General features: G+C 44.1%; 1 protein-coding gene and 1 long non-coding RNA gene across 3 annotated transcripts in view; one reads left to right on the top strand and one right to left on the bottom strand.

Annotated features, from left to right (window-relative positions):
- The window catches only part of LOC309856497, a 397,768-nt gene extending 388,884 nt beyond the window's left edge, over nt 1–8,884 (bottom strand). The window contains exon 1 of the long non-coding RNA XR_014307230.1: nt 8,770–8,884. This is a non-coding gene — a long non-coding RNA (uncharacterized lncRNA). The remainder of the gene's footprint in view (nt 1–8,769) is intronic.
- Nucleotides 8,885–8,960: 76 nt separating this feature from the next.
- The window catches only part of LOC309856494 (uncharacterized protein), a 68,964-nt gene continuing 56,733 nt past the window's right edge, over nt 8,961–21,191 (top strand). Inside the window, exons 1-2 of one of the 2 annotated variants that reach the window (XM_082717781.1) lie at nt 8,961–10,242; nt 10,327–10,813. In XM_082717781.1, coding sequence (XP_082573907.1) covers nt 9,055–10,242; nt 10,327–10,813 — 1,675 coding nt within the window. In that variant the 5' untranslated portion in view covers nt 8,961–9,054. Of the gene's footprint in view, nt 10,814–21,191 lie in introns of both variants that reach the window. The other variant, XM_082717782.1, reaches the window with a different exon arrangement.

Raw genomic sequence — 21,191 nt, 5'->3', positions numbered from 1 at the left:
TTAAAATTTTCCAATCCAGAATCCAGTCAGGTTTCTCAGTGTTTGGTCTTTATGTCTTTTTATTCTCTTCAAGAGCACTCTTGTCTTTTGGTTTCTTTTCAACACTGTTTCATTTTGTTTTTTAAAGAATCCAGGCCAGTTGTTCTGTAAAATATCCTTTGTCTGGATTTGTGTGGTTATTTCCTTATGATTGGATTCAAGTTAGAGATTTTTGGTAAGAATATAGCACATGTGAGATTGTGTAGATACTACATCACGTCAAAGGACATTTTATATTAGATTCTTTTTGGGGGGTGTGAGCTCTACATCCAATGTGGGGCTCAAACTCACAATCCTAGGATAAAGAGTCACATGTTCTACTGACTGAGCCAGCCAGGCGCTCCTATATTAAATTATTGATAATTGGTGATCTTAAGTTTGATCATTTGGTTAAGGGGATAACTACCAGATCTCTTAACAGCAAAAAAAAAAAAAAAAAAAAAAAATTTTCCCTTTATAATTAGTACAATAATGTATGGAGTCCTACTTGGAGACCGTGTAAATAAACTGTTTCCTAATGATCTTTCACTCAAGGTCTTTAGCATTTGCTGAGATCCTTGCTTAAACCAATTATTACAAGACTTGAAATGGTGTTATTAAAAAGAAATCCTCTGTTTACAACCTGATAGTTTCTATAAAGAATAATTTTCCTTTTAAAGACTCTTTTCTCCTAATATTTTATTAATTTATATTTTCCTAACACGATAGACTGATGCATTTTTTGTTAATCTTTTATTAACAATCATCATAATCCTTTGGATGTTCTAACTGTTACAGTTTGATGAGGCAGCATGATTTACGGCCAATCTAAGTGCCCCCTGATCAGTCAAGAGCATGTGGACTGGTAGAAACTATAAATGAACTATAAATACTTGATGCAAATGGCATAAGCTGGGGATCCCTGGGTGTGGTGACTGTTGCAGTTGGGTGTGTCCCATATGAGGGACCCTGGATATTATACCTGAGAATCAGTTATTGGCGCCTGTGGGCATGAGGCTGCCACCCCAGGAGAGGCTCCATATCTGCCTGATGGGAAAATTTTCCCCTTGTCCCTGAGCAATCACTCGTGGGATAAGAGAAGAGCTGATTGATGCTGTTTGGACGGTTCCATGACCTGTCTGCTACTGCAGGGTATCCCGTGATGGAACATTCTGCCCTGCTGGCAAGCTGTATCTCTCTGAGCAGACTGAAGCCAGAGGGGGCCCATCGTAGTTTTGTGAGTGTGAAGGTTTCATTGAGCCCATAAAAATCCGTAAGAGGAATTGTGTTCTTTTACTTTTTTTTAATTTTTTTATTTTTTTAAAGATTTTATCAATTTACTTAACAGACGGAGATCACAAGTAGGCAGAGAGGCAGGCAGAGAGAAAGAGAGGAGGAAGCAGGCTCTCCGCGGAACAGACAGCCCGATGCGGGGCTCGATCCCAGGACCCTGGGACCATGACCCGAGCCGAAGGCAGAGGCCCCAACCCACTGAGCCACCCAGGCGCCCCGAATTGTGCTCTTTTAGAACAGAATACTCAAAAAACTTATTCCCATCCCTACCCCCATCATTACATGGTCACACATTTCTTCACTTATGATTTATCTTACTTAAGTTTCTCTTTGCAAATAAAGGTACATATTTTTTTCTTACACAAAGACAGAAACACACACACACACACACACACATATAAAGGTATATATCTGGAAAGTCACTCATATCAGTTCATAAAGAACGTCCTCATACTTTTTTAAAGATTTTATTTATTTATTTGAGAGAGAGACAGATAGTGAGAGAGAGAGAGAGCGCGCGAGTGCACAAGCAGGGGGGAGAGGGAGAAGCAGATTCCCCGCTGAGCAGAGAGCCCGATGTAGGGCTCGATCCTACGGCCCTGGGACCATGACCCAAGCCAAAGGCAGATGCTTAACCAACTGAACCATTCAGGAGCCCTGTCATTTTTTTTTAACAGCTGCATAATGTTTCATTCTGGAGACATAATCAAAGTTAATGCAAGCAGTTTCCCATCGATGGGCATGTAAATTGCTTCGATTATTTTGCTATTAAAAATAAGTTCACAGTAAATAACTTCAGGCATATGTTAGTCCTGTTTGTTGAGGTATATGGTTAGGACAAATTCCTAGAAGTAGGAGTGCACGGTCCAAGGGTGAATGTATATGTGATTTCCTGAGATGTCACCAAATTCCTCTCCACAGGGGTCATAGCATTTTGTGTTTGAGTTAACAATGAACGAGGCTGTGCTACATGTATGCAAAGAAGAGCATTTCAAACTTGGTTGATGTCCTCAGAAATTGCACAAAACTAAGTCATTGTGAAACAAAATTTGGAAGTCATAAGGAGAAGATACGACGAGATATATGTGGCATCAATGAAAAGTAATCTGGATGAAATAAAGTTTTAAAGGTCAAGAAAAATCCTAAACTGAAATGGCATTGTCAATATCTGTAGTAGAGGCAGAGAAAAATAGAATTGGAACTGGGGAGGGGCCCCTGGATGGCTCAGTCAGTAGAGCACAGAACTCTTGATCCTGGGGTTGTGAGATCTAACTCCACATGGGGAGGGGAGCCTAGTTAAAAAAAATGTTTCAAATCAAAACCACATTGAGATACCACCTTATACTAGTTAGAATGGCAAATATTGACAAGGCAAGAAACAACAAGTGTTGGAGAGGATGTGGAGAAAGGGGAACCTTCTTACACTGTTGGTGGGAATGCAACTTGGTGTAGCCGCTTTGGAAAACACTGTGGAGATTCCTCAAGATATTAAAAATAGAACTACCTTTTGACCCTGCAATTGCACTACCGGGTATTTACCCCCAAAATACAGATGTAGTAAAAAGAAGTATTTCAGTGTATGTTTTTTTCTAAATTATTTGACAATAAGTTGAAACACTCAGGGCACCTGGGTGGCTCAGTCGTTAAGCATCTGCCTTCGGCTCGGGTCATGATCTCAGGGTCCTGGAATTGAACCCCGCATTGGACTCTGGTGCACCCCAATGTTCAGCCCAATGTTCATAGCAGCAATGTCCACAATAGCCAAACTGTGGAAAGAGCAGAGATGCCCTTCAATGGATGAATAGATACAGAAGATGTGGTCCATTATACAATGGAATATTACACAGCCATCAGAAAGAATACCCAGCTCTTGCATCATCATGGATGGGACTGGAGGAGATAATGCTGAGTGAAATAAGTCAAGCAGAAAGAGTCAATTATCATATGGTTTCACTTACTTGTGGAGTATAAGGAATAGCATGGAGGACATGGGGAGAAGGAAGGGGAAAAGGAAGTGGGGGGGGAAATCGGAAGGGGAGATGAAGCATGAGAGACTGTGGACTCCCAAGAAACAAAGGGTCTTAGAGGGGAGGTGAGTGAGGGGATGGGTTGGCCGGGTGATGAGTATTAAGGAGGGCACGTATTGCATGGTTCACTGGGTGTTTTACATAAACAATTAATATTGGAACACTATACCAAAAACTAATGATGTACTGTATGCTGACTAACATAATAAAAAAAATTTTTAATCAGGAAATGCAAATTTAAAAAAATAAAATGCATGTAGAAAAAATAAAAACAAAATAAAATGTAGGTAGAAACTAATAAAAATAAAATGACACACTTAGAAAAGAATTAGAACTGCAGAAAATTAAATCACTAATACGAAGGATAAATATGATTAGCTGTCTCAGAATTCAGAGGAAAAGAACAGAAACATGACAATGATAAAGGACATAGAAAGATGCTCCAATAACATAATTATAAGTGCTTCTCTGGAAAAAACCACTTAGAACAAATGCAGTAATCCAAATTAGAGTAGAAGAAAATGTCCTAGCATGGAGATTAATTAAAACTGTAAATTAAAAATCCACAGATTGAAAGGAGTTATGATACCACATGCATACACCCATACATACACAGATCCATGTTATCCTCACAAAGTTTTTTCACTTCAGGGATAAATAAAACCATGTCCTATAAATATTCTGGAAATAAAGACATCTTTTAAAAAAGATGTTAGGAGGCCCGGCTGGCTCAGTTGGTAGAGCATAGGTCTCTTGAGCTAGGGATTGTGAGTTCAAGCCCTACCTTGGGCATAGCATTTACGTAAAACAATACTAAAAGTAATGGGGTGCCTGGGTGGCTCAGTGGGCTAAGCCTCTGCCTTCGGCTTGGGTCCTGATCTCAGGGTCCTGGGATGGAGCCCCACATAGAGCTTTCTGCTCAGCAGGGAGCCTGCTCCCCGCCCCAACACCCCGCCGCCTGCCTCTCTGCCTACTTGTGATCTCTTTCTCTGTCAAATAAATAAATAAAATATTTAAAAAATAATAATAATAAAAATAAAAATAAGATGTTAAATCTAGGAAATCTAAATTTCCTAGATTAATGTTTTGGAATAATCACCATCTCAATTAAATTAGCCAAGAGAGTTTGAATTGATGAAATGATTCTAAAATTCATTTAAACATACAGGAATACATTAACAGAAAGAATATATAGGAACATCATAAATAATTTATAAAGAAGAGTATTGGGAAGGGACTAATCCCTCTGTCTGGTAAAATCTACTATAAAGCAGCTAAAAGTAAATCACTGTGGCATTGGTAGCAATGTGGAGAGAATATGCATGTAAATATAACAGAAGAGATGGTCCAAAGCCAGATCTTAGTGTTTATGTTATATTATGTAAGCGAATCCATGGAAAATGGAAGGATTTTTCTTCTCTTCTTCATTTTTTTAAAGATTTAATTTATTCATTTTCAAAGAGCAAGAGAAACAAAGAACGAGAGAGAGTGAAAGAGCACATGCCGGGGGAGGAGCAAAGGGAGAAGGAGACGCAGACTCCCTACCGAGCAGGGAACCAGATGTGAGACTCGATCCCAGGACCTGGGATCATGACGGGAGCCAAAGGCAGACGTTCAACCAACTGAGGCACCCAGGTGCCCTGGAAGGATTTTTTCAATAGACACTTTTGTTATGAGCAGTTAACTGTTTAGGCGTGTGGAGGGTGTCTATTTATTTATTTGGCGCTGAAACCTGAGATGGAGTATCTATTTAGATCCTCACTCTATAACATAACAAAATACATCCCAGTAGATTAGGATTTAATAAATTCTAAAATAACCAACCATCAAAACACAAAAGAAAACAGAATTCATCCTTCAAATCTGTAAGTTTAAAAGGAATGGGAGAAATTACCAAAAGGTAGATACAAGCACCTATACTTTAAATTTCTGCTTATCTACAATGCCATAAACAATACTAAAATATAAATTGGAATAAACTATCTGCAGTGAAATTACCAAGGAGGGGGTAATACCTTACTGTACAAATCACTTACAGAAATCAACTACATAAAGGCATGAACTGATCATTCACAACAGAAGAAACTGAAATGGCTAAGAAATATCTGAAAAAAGTATTTGATCAGTAATCAAAGAAACGCTGTTGCAGATAGCAATGCCATGCTGATTTTTCACCTTTCAAGTTAAGAAAGTTTAAAAAGGGGGCACCTGGGTGGCTCAGTTGTTTAGCATTTGCCTTCAGCTCAGGTCATGACCCCAGGACCCCATCGAGCCCCACATGGAGCCTTGCATGGAGCCCCACATCGGGCTCCCTGCTTGGCAGGAAGCTTGCTTCTCCCTCTTCCCTGGCTTGTGTTCCCTCTCTCGTTATCTCTCTCTCTGTCAAATAAGTAAATAAGAATTAAAAAAAAAATATATATATATATATTTATGTCAGTTTCTTCAAATGATCTAATTAGAGTTTTCTGTTTCCTACCGGATCCCTGACAGATACAATGACTTATGAGACTTTATATCTGAGGAGATAAACGCAGAGAAGTTAAGTAATATGCCCAAGGTCACAAAAGGAAGGAAATAATAATTGTAGGATATGTCAAAATTGTTTCTTTATCTATTTTAAAATAACTTTTATTGTTTTTATTACAAAAGATATACAAAATATACAGTACAAATAAAATGAAGAAAATACCTATATTTCGACTCACCCAACCCATCCATTATTTATTTAATAAGATTCCCATATTTTTGTCTCTAGACAAAGTCCTGCTTCTCATCCCAGGCTCTACATTCAATTGTCTACTCTATAACCTTCATCTGGATGTCTCAAAGTCACTTGAAACTGAACATGTCCAAAATAGGCTCATGATCTTCTAAATTCTAGTCACAACCAAGTCCTGTCAATTTTACATGTAAATGTCTCTAATATGTCCACAGCTCTCCAGCTGCCACCACCCACCTTAGTCCAAGGCACTATCACCTCTTTCTTTGAAGAATTCCAAGCTTGGGTCTCCCTGTATCTATCTACTCTTGTCTCCTTCATCCCATTATTCACACAGCAGGCAGACAGACTTTTTCAAAATGCAATATAGTCATAACACCCTCTGCTTAAAACCTTGCAATGGCTTCCACTGCTTTAAAATACAGACCAAGGGGCGTCCTTTGGCCCAGCTAACCTCAGCAGTTTTGTCTCCTGTGCTCCTTTCCTCCCCTTGCTTAGCTCTACTGTCTGGCTTTTAGCTTCACCAAGGAACCATGTTTCTTTCTACCACAGGCCCTTTGGCCACATTGCTCCCTCATTTTGGCTCTTTTTTTTTTTTTTTAAGATTTTATCTTTGTATTTGACACAGAGAGAGGGAGACAGCAAGAGAGGAAATACAAGCAGGGGGAGTGGAAGAGGGAGAAAAGGGCTTCCTGCTGAGCAGGGAGCCTGTCACAGGGCTCCATCCAAGGGCCCTGGGATCAAGACCTGAGCCCAAGGCAGGCACTTAACAACTGAGCCACCCAGGTGCCCCTGGGACTTTTTTTTTTTTAAGATTTTATTTATTTATTTGAGAGATAGAGCATGAACACCAGCTGGGGGTGGGGGCAGGGGCAAAGGGAGAGAGGGAGAAGCAGACTCCCTGCTCAGCACGGGCCCTATAAGGCACGATTCCAGGACCCTGAGATAATGACCCCGAAGGCAGACGCTCAACCATCTGAGCCACCTAGGCCCTTTTTGGGATGTTTTTACATACCTCCCCAAAGTTAACCTCCAGAGTGATCAAGACACCCTAACACTTTCTTATCACTAGCAGCCTTTCCAACATTACATTTATCAGAGCTTATGTGAACACATCAAGCATGTGGCTGCCATCTCCTTTACCAGCTCCTCTAGCAGACGGTAGGCTGTCTTGTGTCACCTGCACATCTCCATCCAGTACTTTGCCCTGTGCCTAGCACATAGTATGAAATCAGTATTTGTTTTTTGTTTGTTTGTTTGTTTTTTGTGTTTTTTTTTAAAGATTTTATTCATTTATTTGACAGACAAGAGATCACAAGCAGGCAGAGAGGCAGGCAGAGAGAGAGGAAGGGAAGCAGGCTCCCCACTGAGCAGGGAGCCCGACGCGGGCTCAATCCCAGGACCATGACCCGAGCCAAAGGCAGAGGCTTAACCCACTGAGCCACCCAAGCGCCTCCGAAATCAGTATTTGAATGAAAAGTAATAAACGCAACAGGGATAAGGACAAAGCTGGACGAATCGTATTAGAAAGATCTGAATTCTTTATATCCATTATTTCCTCTTTTTTTGCTTCAGAGTCTAAAAAGATAAAAATTTTGATACTTATTTAGTCATGTGTCAACTACTTTTCTAGAAAGTAAAAGCTATTAAAACTGGGTAAATAGGGGCACCTGGGTGATTCAGTCAGTTAAGCATCTACCTTCAGCTCCAGTCATGATCTCAAGGGCCTGGGATCCAGTCCAGCATCAGGCTCCCTGCTCAGCGGGGAGTCTGCTTCTTCCTCTCCCTCTGCCCCCCCTACATGCTTTCTCTCTCTCTCTCTCTCAAATAAATGCATTTAAAAAAAAAACTTAAAAAAAAAACTGGATAAAAAGACTATATCTATATTCCCTTACAGTTTCTTCAACAAGATTGATATACAACTGGAGAAGCAGGGGAAATATTTATGGGTGGGCATGGATTCTAGTTAATTTCCTGGAGTTTTCGTCACTTACTCTAGATGTTATATTTGTTTTGAGAGTTCTAGTGATGACAAAATCAGCTCTAGGCGGTTAAAGTGCAAATTTAAAGAAGGGATAAAACTAGCATGAGGCTGGTTGTACAGTAAAATATGTTCACTAAGTATCTTTTTGGTAGGAAGGGGAAACGTGTTTTGTTTGCTTGTGCTCCTTAACCAGCCCTTGATCTTCACTTTTAAAGTGCAGGTCCCACTTAATCTGAGATAGCTGAGGGATTTTTTTTGGTTTCTTTTCTTTTTTTTTCAAAGACTTCATTTACTTATTTAAGAGAGAGCGCGAGCTTAAGGGATGAGGAAGCAGGGTAAGAGGGAGAAGCTGGCTCCCTACAGAGCAGGGAGCCTGATGGGGGCTCCAGTCCAAGATTCTGGGATCATGACCTGAACCAAAGGCAAAAGCTTAACGGACTGAGCCACCCACGCGCCCCTGATACTAGAGTTCTTAATTTTCTTGCCTACTTGCTTCGTTTGGGGTCAAGCACCTCAGCTTGGACAACCCCACAGAGAATCAATAACCGCCCATTGGCCCCAACGGCTTCCCACCTCACCCCGCCCCCTCCCTAGGGAGGGGCCCGCGGCTGCGCAGACCTCACCCAGCCCCTTGTGACGTCACAAAGGAGCCCACCCAAGTGCCGTGCAGCGCCGGGACCCCATAGTCATGGTCCCTGCCCTTTAATTACCCGCTTCCCTTAGCCCACCTGGCTCAGTCTTCTTTTAGTCAGGGTGTGAGAATAAAGGCGCTAGGCTCAAACCTCCACGGGGCCGCCACTGCGCCCTTGGGGGCGTCGCCCGCCCTTCGGGGCCGGCGAGAGAGACGGAGCCGCGCTGAGCTAGCCCTAGGCTCCCCCGCCGCCCAGTGGGCCAGTCTGCTGGGGCGGCCTCGGGAGCGCGCGGGTACCGGACCCAGGAGCTGGCGAGGCACGCGCCCGTGGGGGAGGGGCGGGGAGCAGAACGTCGTCACCCGCCCCGCGCGCTCCGGAACCATGAGCTCACACAGCTCCGCCGCCTCCAGAGTCAGTGGCAGCGGGAGGGGCTGCGAGGCGGAGCCCGCGCCTGGAGCCGGGGGCACAGCTTCCCGTATCCCGGACCCCGACTCCAACTTGGGCGCGGTCACATCCTCCGCCTCCGGGTCGAGCAGCGGTTCTGAGTGGCGGACCTTCTCCAGTCCGTTTTCCAGCTTCCTGTCGAACGCTTCCATACCGGACCCCGGATACGAGAAGAGCTCCGGCGCGCCAGCCCAACTCGGCTCCACTCCCGGCCCCAGGACCAACACAGACTCTAGGATTGGCCTGGGGGGCTTCGGCGCCCGCGGCCTGAACCACCAGATCCCCATGTCTGCCACCAGCCAGAGCACCGCCGATGGGGCCGCGCCAGCTTCCACCCCTGACGCAGGCCACCCCCGGGTACCGGTACAAAGACCTGCCTCGCTCTCAGTTCCCCCTCTAGCGTCGATATCTGAGTCCACCCCGCCCGCAGTGTTCGTCTATTCCCGAGAATCAGTACCAGGACGTCCTACATCCACGACCTCTACCCAAGAATCAGGGCAAGGGTTTGTCTTGCCCTTCTCGCCTGGCTTCCTCAGGTTACCAATTCCAGAACCTCTTACACCCAATAACACTCCCGAGGTGTCAGCACTCGGGCTTGCCCCGCCCTCAGTGATCGGCTCCTCTTGGAGTTCGGTGCAGGGGCCTCCCGTACCCAATAACTCCCCGCTAGTGTCACTGCAAGGATCCTATCAGTTCTCAGGACCCGGCTCTTCCCGACTGTCAGTAGACGCATCTGCTATGCTCTCGGAGTCTTCCCGAGTGTCGGTGCAAGGGTCGCCCCCGCCATCAGTGCTCAGTACCCCGCGGAGTTCACTGCCGGGATCTGCCCCGCTCTTGGACTCCTCTCGAGTGTCGCTGCAAGGGTCCGCCCCGCCCTCCAAGCTCAGCTCCCTCCCGGCTCCGCAGCAAGGATCCGCCCAGCTCTCCGAGTCCACCCCGCCCTCGGTGCCCGGCTCCCCCCGGGATTCGGTACGAGGACCTCTTACGCCCAGGAACGCCTCCCGAGGGTCGGCACAAGGGTCCACCCAGCCCTCCGTGCCCGGCTCCCCCCGGGATTCGGTACAAGGACCCCTTACGCCCAGGAACACCTCCCGAGGGTCGGCACAAGGGTCCACCCAGCCCTCCGTGCCCGACTCCCCGCGGGGTTCAGTACAAGGACCTCTTACGCCCAGGAACACCTCCCGAGGGTCGGCACAAGGGTCCACCCAGCCCTCCGTGCCCGGCTCCCCCCGGGTTTCGGTACAAGGACCTCTTACACCCAAAAACAACCCCGGAGGGTCGGCACAAGGGTCCACCCAGCCCTCCGTGCCCGGCTCCCCCTGGGATTCGGTACGAGGACTTCTTACGCCCAGGAACGCCTCCCGAGGGTCGGCACAAGGGTCCACCCTGCCCTCAGTGCCAGGTGCCCCCCGAACATCCGCGGAAGAATCGGCTCCGCCCCCGGGCTCCCCTGACCCAGCAGTGCGAGGGGCTGCTCCGCCCTCAGTGCCGGGCTCTGCCGGAGTGTCGGTGGAAGAATCGGCTCCGCCCCCGGACTCCCCCAGAGAGTCGGTAGAAGGGCCCGCCCCGCCCTTGGCCCGCTCCACTCCTATACCTACGCCCCGGGAGAGTCTCAGCCAGAGCATGGAGAGTGAGGAGAAGTCGAGTATCGCGGGCCACATGTTCGACGTAGTCGTGATAGGAGGCGGCATCTCAGGTCAGTATGGACCATAGTGGCAACCTGAGGGCCCCTGGACGGCCCGGGGTGGGGGGCTTCCAGTAGCGCAGCAGCATATGGGGTGGGCGGGGGGTCTCTCTTGCTTGCTGGAGTGCAACAATGCAACAGTGCCCGGGCCCGGATCCTGCGAGGCGAGAGTGGGGGTTGGGCCAGATTTGCCGGTAGTGTGAACTGGGGGAGGCAGAACAATAATTTTACTGCTACTATTAAATACTAGCATTTAATTAGCACTCGCTGTGCAGTTATATTCGGTACTTGACTAGCATTTCCTCAATCCTCAGCAGTCCTGTGAGAGGGGTACTCGTCCCCATTTTACAAAACCAAGTAACTGAGGTCTGGAGACTTTCAATTACTTTCCAGCAGTTGAACCACTTAGCCAGAAAAGGGCTGAATGATTTTTTTTTTTTTTTCCATTTAAGACCTGGCTGCTTTGCCTCACTTATTTCACGTCCTTTGCCCTAAACAGAACATCAGTGTTGGGATTTTTGTAGTATTGAAGTAGTAAGAGTGTTATTCTGGTTCTGCTCTTCTCCAAGATCTTTTCCTTAGAAAATTTGGTAAGTGAAGAAGGAAAAATCGTTTAGTAAAACGTGTTCGTTGTTTTTTTGTTTTGTTTTAGAGGAGAGAGGATGGGCTCTTAGTTTTAACCTACTCCGGCTGTTTTTTTAGAACTTGCAGGAAGGTGTAGGGCATGTGTTGCCCAAAGGGAATCCCTTTGTGAAGCAGAGGCCTGTAGCTGGTCATTCCCTGTTGTGTCCTTTCATAACAGCTCCCAGTGACCGAATCCTGTCCTGTGTGGAGCTGGGGAGCCTGGGTTCCCCTGGTCCTGTCCTAGGTTTGCAGCTGACCAAGTGCATAAGGCTTGCCTGTATCTTCCTGGAAACCTCATCATGACTGATATATTCAGTTGTCACTTCGGCTGTCATAATTGCTAAAATTGGAAATTCAGGCATTGTGTTTCAGTTCAGCCCTAGCTAGAGTCCCGCATGAATCTGCCCAGATTCCCACTAATTTCTGAAATATACCTGCAGGATCTGATTTAGAAAGAGCCAGAAAGAAGGTGGAAGGGAATTAAGTAGAATGGCCCACAGTAGCCATTTGTGTGCATCATCTGAGGAGGGGGAGACTCTGAGCATGCTTAAAAATCAATTTTGAGTGGAGATAGCTTGACTTGGTCTCTTGAGGATCAACAGTCTGAATCTCCAGAGGAGAGGTTGGCCCAAGCTGTTGCTTTGACACTCTAGCCAGTGCCCGCAAAAACATGCATGTATGTTGGAACATTAGAGGCAAGCAGAGCATGGTGGAGAGTAAGAAAAAGAAGTACATTTCTCTTGTTTCCATTCATCCATTGAACAAACACTTGCCAAGTGCCTGCAGTGAAGAGAACTGGTGTTTCCCAAAAACCTAGTCCTCCCATGCATGCCTCCTAGAAGCAATGTGATTGTTGAAATAAATGTTCTGATTGTGTGGTCTATGAAGTGATTAGTTCTTTCTCTTCCCCCATCTCCATTATCCACACTTCACAATTTGGGGTTCTTTCTGGAATTTTATCTTTGTTTTTCTTGTTTTATGCTCCCGTATTCCTTAAGGAGCGTTTTTGTCTTGTCTTTTCCCTCTGCGCAATTACCTGTTGTGTCTCCCTTTCCAAATCTTATTCCTAATAATTGGTCATGAGCCAAGGTGGATTTATCGTGGAGCCGGTGACCGTCTTGCTTTATGGCCTTTAAACTGCAGGTGCCTTCTGCTCCTCATTCTGAATAAATAGCTTCAGACTGTGTCTTGTATTGGTAACCTTGAATTCTTTTTTCTTTAAGAGGGCACCCAAATCATGTAAGCTTCAGGCCCCTCAAAACCTGGATCTGTCTCTGATCATTATTCATTATTCATTTGTTTCATGTGAGGAAAAGCAGAGGGACTTTATTGCACAGTATTTCACACACCTATTCTAGCAACCAGCTTCCAGTCCCTTAGTGACAGTGGAAAACCAGGGAGCTTCCTCTAGAATCATCTCTCATCACTCAATTGGAGTGGCTTTAACACCAAAACTGACCAGAAACATTGGATTCTGGCTGTGGTGCTTTCCCAGGATGGTTCACAGCTAAAATTAAAAGTAGATGCAAGTCTGGCTCAGGCTGAACCCTGCACACAGACTGGATATTTCATAAGCAGGCGAGAAGCGTTATTGCTTAAGGGGTTCTTGAGAACCCCATCTCAGAAACACATCATTTTTGCCTGTGCTTAGAAGAGTGCCGTGAGCGACTTAATCCTTGTATCAGTTTTAAATGCTTTGGGATATTTCTTAAAACTTCCATCACAACTTGAACACCTTAATATGCTACCCACACACTTATAATATATGGCCAATTCTCAGCATCTTCAGTGTCATTACTTTTATATAACAATGTAGCTCCCAGAAGAGTACAAATTCCAAATGACATTCCTCAAAATCAATCCATAGTAACAGAATTATCTTTCATTTTTGATAACTATCTTGGCTCTATAAAGAATGGCAGCATCTTTTTCAATATCAGTTTTAAAGATTATTTATTTATTTGACAAAGAGCACAAGTTGGGGGGAGCAGAAGAAGGAGAAGAAGGGGTTGCGGCGCTTGATCCCAAGACCCTGGGATCGTGACCTGAGCTGAAGCCAGATGCTTAATTGACTGAGCCACCCAGGCACCCAAGAGTGGAAGCATCTTAATATAGCTCTCTCATCATTAAAAAAACAAAACAAAACAAAAACAAAAACAAAAAACAAACGAACCTTAAAACAGGGATGCCTGGGTAGCCCAGTGGGTTAAGCATCCGACTCTTGGTGGCACAGGTCATGATCTTATGGGTGCTGAGATCAGGTTCTGTGTGGGACTCCATACTCAGTGGGGAGTCTGCTTGAAGTTTCCTTCTGTCTTCCCCTCTTCCAATCATGCATGTGCATGCATGCTCTCTCCAAAATAAATAAATCTTCAAAAAAAATAAAACAGAGCACGTCTTATAGCCACAAGCCCCCTTTTATTGTCCACTCATCAATTACATAATTGTATATACTGTGTCAGTAGTGGAGAAGGGAGACCCCCCTGCTCATTTGTAAGTAATATAATGGCATATGGTATATGCTTTGGCCCTTACTTGTCATCCATCATCTATCATCAAGTCCTTCTTGAAACTCCTTTCATTCTGTGACACTTGGATCCTGAATTTTTTATTCCACACTGTTCCTTTCATTGCGCCCATATTTTTGTGAACTTCCAGTTTTGAAATGGCTTGAGGTTCAGCTGTTGATCACTGTTGTGTTCTTATGCACTTTTCCCCTTTCTTACTCATTCTAGGACTTGAGATTTCCCTTATCTATAGAAAGCTCTTAAGTCTCTAGTTTGGATCCATTTCTTTCTCTGAGATCCTATTATCTGCTCCTGGGTATTTCACCCTTTAATGTCCTGTTCTTGCTTCATATTCAGCATGTCCAAAAGCCTCCTTGACCTCCAACCCAGCTTTTCTTCCTCACTGCCTTGGCTCTGTTCTTGGCACCATAATCCTTTACACCCAGCCAACAGATCCTTCTAATTCCTTGTTTGGGCTTTTCCTCTTCTCCATACCCAGTGACTCCCCCATCCCCAGGATAGACTCTGGACCCCTTTGGCTCATCAGGTTATGACCATCTTTCCAATGGCTACCCTTTACTTTGGGCTCTCCCTTCATGTCCATCCTGCAGTGTTCTCCCAGAGTTGATATTTTTTTTCAATTTGGGCATAGTTGACACATAATGTTACATTCGTTTCATTTCAGATATACAACATAGAGATTGGTTAAGTCTATATGTTATTCTAGGCTCACCAGAAGTGTAGTTACCATGTGTACCATTACACTGTAGTACGGTACTATTGATTATATTCCCTTTCATATATGCTGTACCTTTCATCCCCATGACTTACTCATTCCATAACCAGACTTGAATTTTTTTTTTAAAGATTTTATTTATTTATTTGTCAGAGAGAGAGTGAATGAGAGTGAGCACAGGCAGACAGAGTGGAAGGAAGAGTCAGAGGGAGTAGCAGGCTCCCTGCAGAGCAAGGAGCCCGATGTGGGACTCGATCCCAGGACGCTGGGATCATGACCTGAGCCGAAGGCAGCCGCCCAACCAACTGAGCCACCCAGGCGTCCCCAGACTTGAATTTTTTTAAGGTTTTATTTATTTATTTGACAGACACAGATTACAAGTAGGCAGAGAAGCAGGCAGAGAGAGAGGGAGAAGCAGGCTCCCTGCTGAGCAGAGAGCCCGATACAGGGCTTGATCCCAGGACCCTGGGATCATGACCTGAGCCGAAGGCAGCGGCTTAACCCACTGAGCCACCCAGGCGTCCCCAGACTTGAATTTTTAAACACTTCTTTCATCATCTTGCTCTTCTGCTCAAGACTTTCCTTCAGTGGTCTATTACCAGCCCCTCAAGCTTCCCTCCATACGCTCAGTTGTCAACCCCACTTAGTTAGACAACTAACATCCCCCACTGTCCCCAACATGGAGGCACACTGCTGTCTTGTCAACGGTGCTACTCCATGTTTATTTTGTCCCTTCACCGCTTCCTTGTTTTTGTCTTTCTTAACATGGGAGTGTTTCTCTCTGACCGTTTACATTTTATTCATTCTTCAACATCTGATTAATGACCCTTTTTTTAAAAAAAGATTTTATTTATTCATTTGAGAGAGAGAGTAAGCGTACACACACAAGCTGGAATGGGGGGGTGGGGGGAGAAGGAAAACAGAGGGAGAAGCAGACTTCCTGCTGAGCAGGGAGCCCAACACAGGGCTCAATCCCAGGACCCTGAGACCATAACCTGAGCCAAAGGCAGACACCTCACCATCTGAGCCACCCAGCTACCCTAAAGACCCTTTCCTTAATCACTCTGGCTGCCCTTGATTTTTCCCTGTTAGTGTTTGTCATCTGTGTCTAACAATGCACACTTATTTTCTGTGTCTATTTCTTGATGTTATTTTAACTATAGCAATTTAGTCATTGACCGTTGATGCTAGTTCTTAGGCAGGAGCTGACACAGATACAACAAATGACAGAAACCCAGTGGCATACGATTTTAAAATCTACCCCGAACCTAGAATTTCTGAATTGGCTGTCTGTAGGGGGAGAAAAAGAAAAGGGGGAAAAAAGCCCACCTCCAGGGGTCAATGTGTATTTCAGAGTCTTTGGGCCCAAGGGGTTTTTGCCAGGCAGTCTGGTCCATTCACCTAAGATTTCAATCGTCTCTGCGGCATGTCCTTGGTGATGATCTGGCTGTAGCTTTGAACACATCTAGGGAAGGGGAAAGCTCTGCTCCTCAGAGCAACTTATTATGAGCAGAGATGGCTCTGCTGCCTGGACTCATTGAAGCCCTTTGGGAGCCTCTGCCTTATGCCAGGCAGTGGCTAAATCTCGGGGGAAAAGGTCTGATGATGAGTAAGTAGTTTCCCTGCCCATAAGGTGCCTCATCCTTATGCAAGAAGGAATCAAGTAAGAGAATAATCGACATTAGAACAGTGGAAGAAACATTATTGTCATGAGTATGAACAAGTGCTGGGACCTTGAAAGATAAGTTTTTAAGTGAAAACACTTAGTGGAAGAGTTTTTCCACGTTTTGGAAATTTTGAAGTGTCACATGGAAAGAGATTATTTCCAACTAGTGTTTAAGTAGAGGACCTCCCTTATATTTTTATCCATGAGCCGAATTCTGCTTAAAGAATTGAGCACACTAGCCACCCAGAAGTCCGGACTGTATAAAATCAGTGGAGATTGAATCCTTTTCATCCTCTGAGACAGAAAAGCTGTTTTGCAAGAAGGTTGACTAATCCTCTGAATTCTGACAACGGAGTCCACAACATACCGCAATTTCCCTTTTTGCTGAAATGCATCACCCTGAAGAATCCTTTTTGCTGAGAGCATTTTTGGCATTTTAACTCAGAACTTGGCAACATACGGTTGTGGTTTGGTAGTGATTACAAAAAACATTTACAAATGCTGCTTTTTTGCGGCACCATAGTTATTCAGATACTCTGAGGTTCAGTGCAGATGGGGCACTAATATTCTGCCTTTTAGGACATGTCTTTGCCTCTATTTTGTGTTTTTTTCTTAAATGAGCATCCTTTCACTTTAGGAACTTTTTTGATGTTGAACAAAGAATGCTAGAATATTTGGGTTCTGATTTTTTTGAAATCTTCATGGTTGAATGAGATGTGGGGTTTAGCTAACATTTAATGGGCCGTTTTCACATGTAGCCAGTACTAATTGGCTTGACCCGACACACAATCCTCAGCTAATGTGAAAAATGCATTTAACAATAGACCTAAGTACAGTGTAATTAGCGTAATTACGTCACAGAGACCCATGATTGAGAAGTTGAAAGGTGGGAGTTTGTTATTGGAGACTATGGGTCATACAGTCTTTGTGCAGGTATGACATACACATATTAATCTATATATAACCAATCTTGCCAGTTTTTGGATTCAAGTGTACCCAGAAAGACTGAGGTTCTGTTGTAGTTTTTTTTTTTTTTAAGATTTTATTTATTTATTTGACAGAGATCACAAGCAGGCAGAGAGGCGGGCAGAGAGAGAGCGGGAAGCAGGGTCCTCGCCGAGCAGAGAGTCCGATGTTCGGCTACATCCCAGGACCCCAAGATTACAACCTGAGCTGAAGGCAGAGGCTTTAACGCACTGAGCCACCTGGACGCCCCCTGTTGTAGTTAAAAAAAAATTTTTTTTTAAAGATTTTTATTTATTTACACAAGCAGGGGGAAGGGCAGAGGGAGAAGCAGACTTCCTGCTGAGCAAGGATCCCAACGCAGGGCTTGATCCCAGGACCATGGGACCCTGACCTGAGCCGAAGGCAGAGGCTTAACTGACTGAGTCACCCAGGCAGCCTCTGTTGTCATTTTATATCACATACAAGGGTTTTGCAAGAGCACAGACATCCAGGCAGCACTTGTTTGAAGACTGCTTGCGTGTATGAGATTGGGTAGATTTCATAATGACAGCTCCTTCTTATGTTAGGTTTGAGTGATCAGAACTACACAAAATCAGCCAAAAGAAGTTTAGTTACATTTTTTACTATTGTAAGCTTTGAGACAAGTTGATGGTTAGGATTGTTCTTTGCCTTTATGGTGAAAAATATTTTATAGTTTTGCCAGGAATTTGTATTTTCTTCTGGATGATCTGTTCCTTATTATGTTGGCATTATGAATTAGGGCAGCTTAAAATCTTTTTTTTTCCACATTTTAAAACAATTTTTTTAAGATTTTATTTATTTATTTGACAGAGAGAGATCACAAGTAGGCAGAGAGGCAGGCAGAGAGAGAGGAGGAAGCAGGCTCCCTGCTGAGCAGAGAGCCCGATGCGGGACTCGATCCCAGGACCCTGAGATCATGACCTGAGCCGAAGGCAGCGGCTTAACCCACTGAGCCACCCAGGCGCCCATTAAAACAATTTTTTAAGTCATCTCTATACCCAGTGTGGAGCTCAAACTCATGCACACTCTACTGACTATGCCAGCTAGGTGCCCCCAGGGCAGTGTAAAATCTTTTAGCTGTGGGTTTTGTCATCTATACAATTAGAGGTTGGATTAAGTTGGGCTATGTTATATGTAATGTATCTTCCAGCATCTCTTTTAGTAATTAGTAGTCGTCCTACTGTCTGTCTCTTCAGCTTTCTCTTTTGAATATCCTCCTCTACACATTTTTCCCTCCATGTTGTATTCTGGAAACAGTTTGCATGATCTCTCACACTGACATCCTACACTAACTTAATTAAATCAGAGTCTGGAGCTCTCTTACACATGCTCATTCACACCTTCTCCATGACTTCTCTGAGCCTTAGTTTCAAAACCCTTTTGTAGTTGTTGCTAAGCCAAAGTAAACAAACCCCCACTTTATAGCAATAATTAATCAATTGATTCGGTAAAAGTGTCAATAAGAACGTAAACATCAGATGATAAGCTTTGAGAGTTGGATTTATTACATATTAACCATGTTCAAAGGTCACAGAATTACAGCCTGTAAGCCCTTACAGGGACCAACACAGAGGCTCCAAGGGATCAAGTAAATTACCAAATGCCAAAAAATTCTTGACTTTGGGCCCCTAAAACGTTGACCATCAGGGCAGTGCTGCTTCTTTACCCTGCCTCGCTGGGCTTGCCCCGTAGGCCCGTCTCTAGAACTGCAGTAAACTTTATTTTTGTTCTACTTTGACACTTGATGCTCTAAAACATAGTGATAACTATTGTTGCACAGTAATTTATGTTTTAGAATATGTTACATGGCCTGTTACTGCTGCATGAACATTTTTATTTAAAAATATGGGACACCCTATTAAGGTCAAATGACTTTCATAAGAAGAATTTATTTCCTTTTTGAAAGGTCCATACCTGGTGTGTTTAGGATCATGAGGAGCAGTTGTTTGACTAGTTTCCATCAGTGGTTCTTAACATTTTGGATCCTGTCTCCCTTTGAATATCTGATGAAACCTATTGAAACTTTCCACCATGGGGCACCTGGGTGGCTTGGTAGATTGAGCCTCTGCCTTCACCTCCGGTCATGGTCTCAGGGTCCTGGGATCGAGCCCCGAATTGGGCTCTCTGCTCAGTGAGGAGCTTGCTTCCCCCCGACCTCTCTCTGTCTGCTTCTGCCTGCTTGTGATCTCTGTCAAATAAATAAATAAAATCTTTAAAAAAAGAAATTTTACACCAAAAAATATGAGTTTTTACTCATAGACTTATTCCTCCTGCCCCAGGCCAACATCAGTTGTTATGGAAACGTCTTCAGCATCACTGTCCCTGTAGTGTAACTATTTGGGGCTGAGACTGAGAGTTCGCAGAAGTAGTGGAAAAATGAAAATTCAAAGGATTGACTAAGTCATTAGACAGTTACAAGTAATGACTGTGTAAATAGACAATGATTAAAAACAGTCAAGACATCTAGGCTGAAAAATAAGGCATATGTGTCTCCTATATTAAGTCCATGATAAGTTAAGCAGTGAACCAGACATGTTTTGGAAAAATTGAATGTGGAGAGACAACACAGGTGAAGAAAATGGAAGGCTATGGTGGTTGATGTGATTTTTTTTTTGGAAAATAGTTTTCCAAGATTGGTATATACAGATTTTAGGTATTGAAATTAAGCCACTAATATTAAATATATATTTGTTATTTAACATGCAGTTGTTTTTTTTTAAAGATTTTATTTATTTATTTGACAGAGATCACAAGTAGGTGGAGAGACAGGCAGAGAGAGAGGGGAGGAAACAGCCTCCCTACTGAGCAGAGAGCCTGATGCGGGGCTCGATCCCAGGACTCTGGGATCATGACCTGAGCCGAAGACAGAGGCTTTAAACCACTGAGCCACCCAGACATCCCTTTAACATGCATTCGTGATAGCCTATGCTCCTCGGTCATTGGGAGCATTTGACAAAATATAGTAGAAGAATGAAATTCTCCAGTTTATCTGAGAGTCCACTTGTCTCTCCACTGACCAGGTGATGCCCAGGAACTTTCTGTGCCATTCCAACTAGAAATCTGAAATGCTGTTGGCGTCTGAGGTTGGTTCAGGAGGTCAGTGGTGGGACAGACAAGGGAAGCAGGAAATGACAGACAAGGGTAGGATTTCTTAGAGGAAATAAGACTTGACAGAAGTGTTGTGGGTTTTGAGTGAATTCTGAAATGCAACAAAAACAACTTTTTCTTTTTTTTTTTTTCTTGTCTTCTTTTTTCTTACCGGTAAGTCATTTATTTTGTTTTTAAAATTAGAAAATTTTTTTAATTGAGGTATAGTTGACACATCAAGATGACGTTTAAGGTGACCGTTTCCAGGTTAAATGGGTTTTCTTTGAGCCGTGGCTTAAATTCCAGAATTTTTCTTTTTTTTTTTAAGATTTTATTTATTTATTTGACAGAGAGAGAACACAAGTAGGCAGAGAGGCAGGCAGAGAGAAAGGGGGAAGCAGGCTCTCCGCCAACCCTGAGATCATGAGCTGAGCCGAAGGCAGAGGCTTTAACCCAAGAAGCCACCCAGGCGCCCCAAATTCCAGAATGTTTCTTGCACGCCTGTCCGTGTTTGCTCATTCATTCACTCATTCATCCATTCATTTGATAATCTGTTGATCGTGTGCTTACTGCACACCAGGAGCAAAATTTCTGTTTTCCTGCTTTGGGAACATTGCTTCTAAACCTTTGGTAAGAGGTGATGTTTGACTATACTTTTTATTGTCCTCAGAGTGTAGAGTCCAAGAGTCCAAACGTGCAGTTATATAAGAATTCTGTTGGCCAGAGATCACGTTGCTGAATAATAGAAAGTTAACGTTAAAAGCTTAATATGTGATACACAAT

This window comes from Mustela nivalis (assembly GCF_964662115.1).
Source record: "Mustela nivalis genome assembly, chromosome: X".
In the NCBI taxonomy this organism is placed as follows: domain Eukaryota; kingdom Metazoa; phylum Chordata; class Mammalia; order Carnivora; family Mustelidae; genus Mustela; species Mustela nivalis.
The sequence above is the reverse complement of the archived record's forward strand: the minus strand, read 5'-3'. Positions and strand labels throughout refer to the sequence as shown.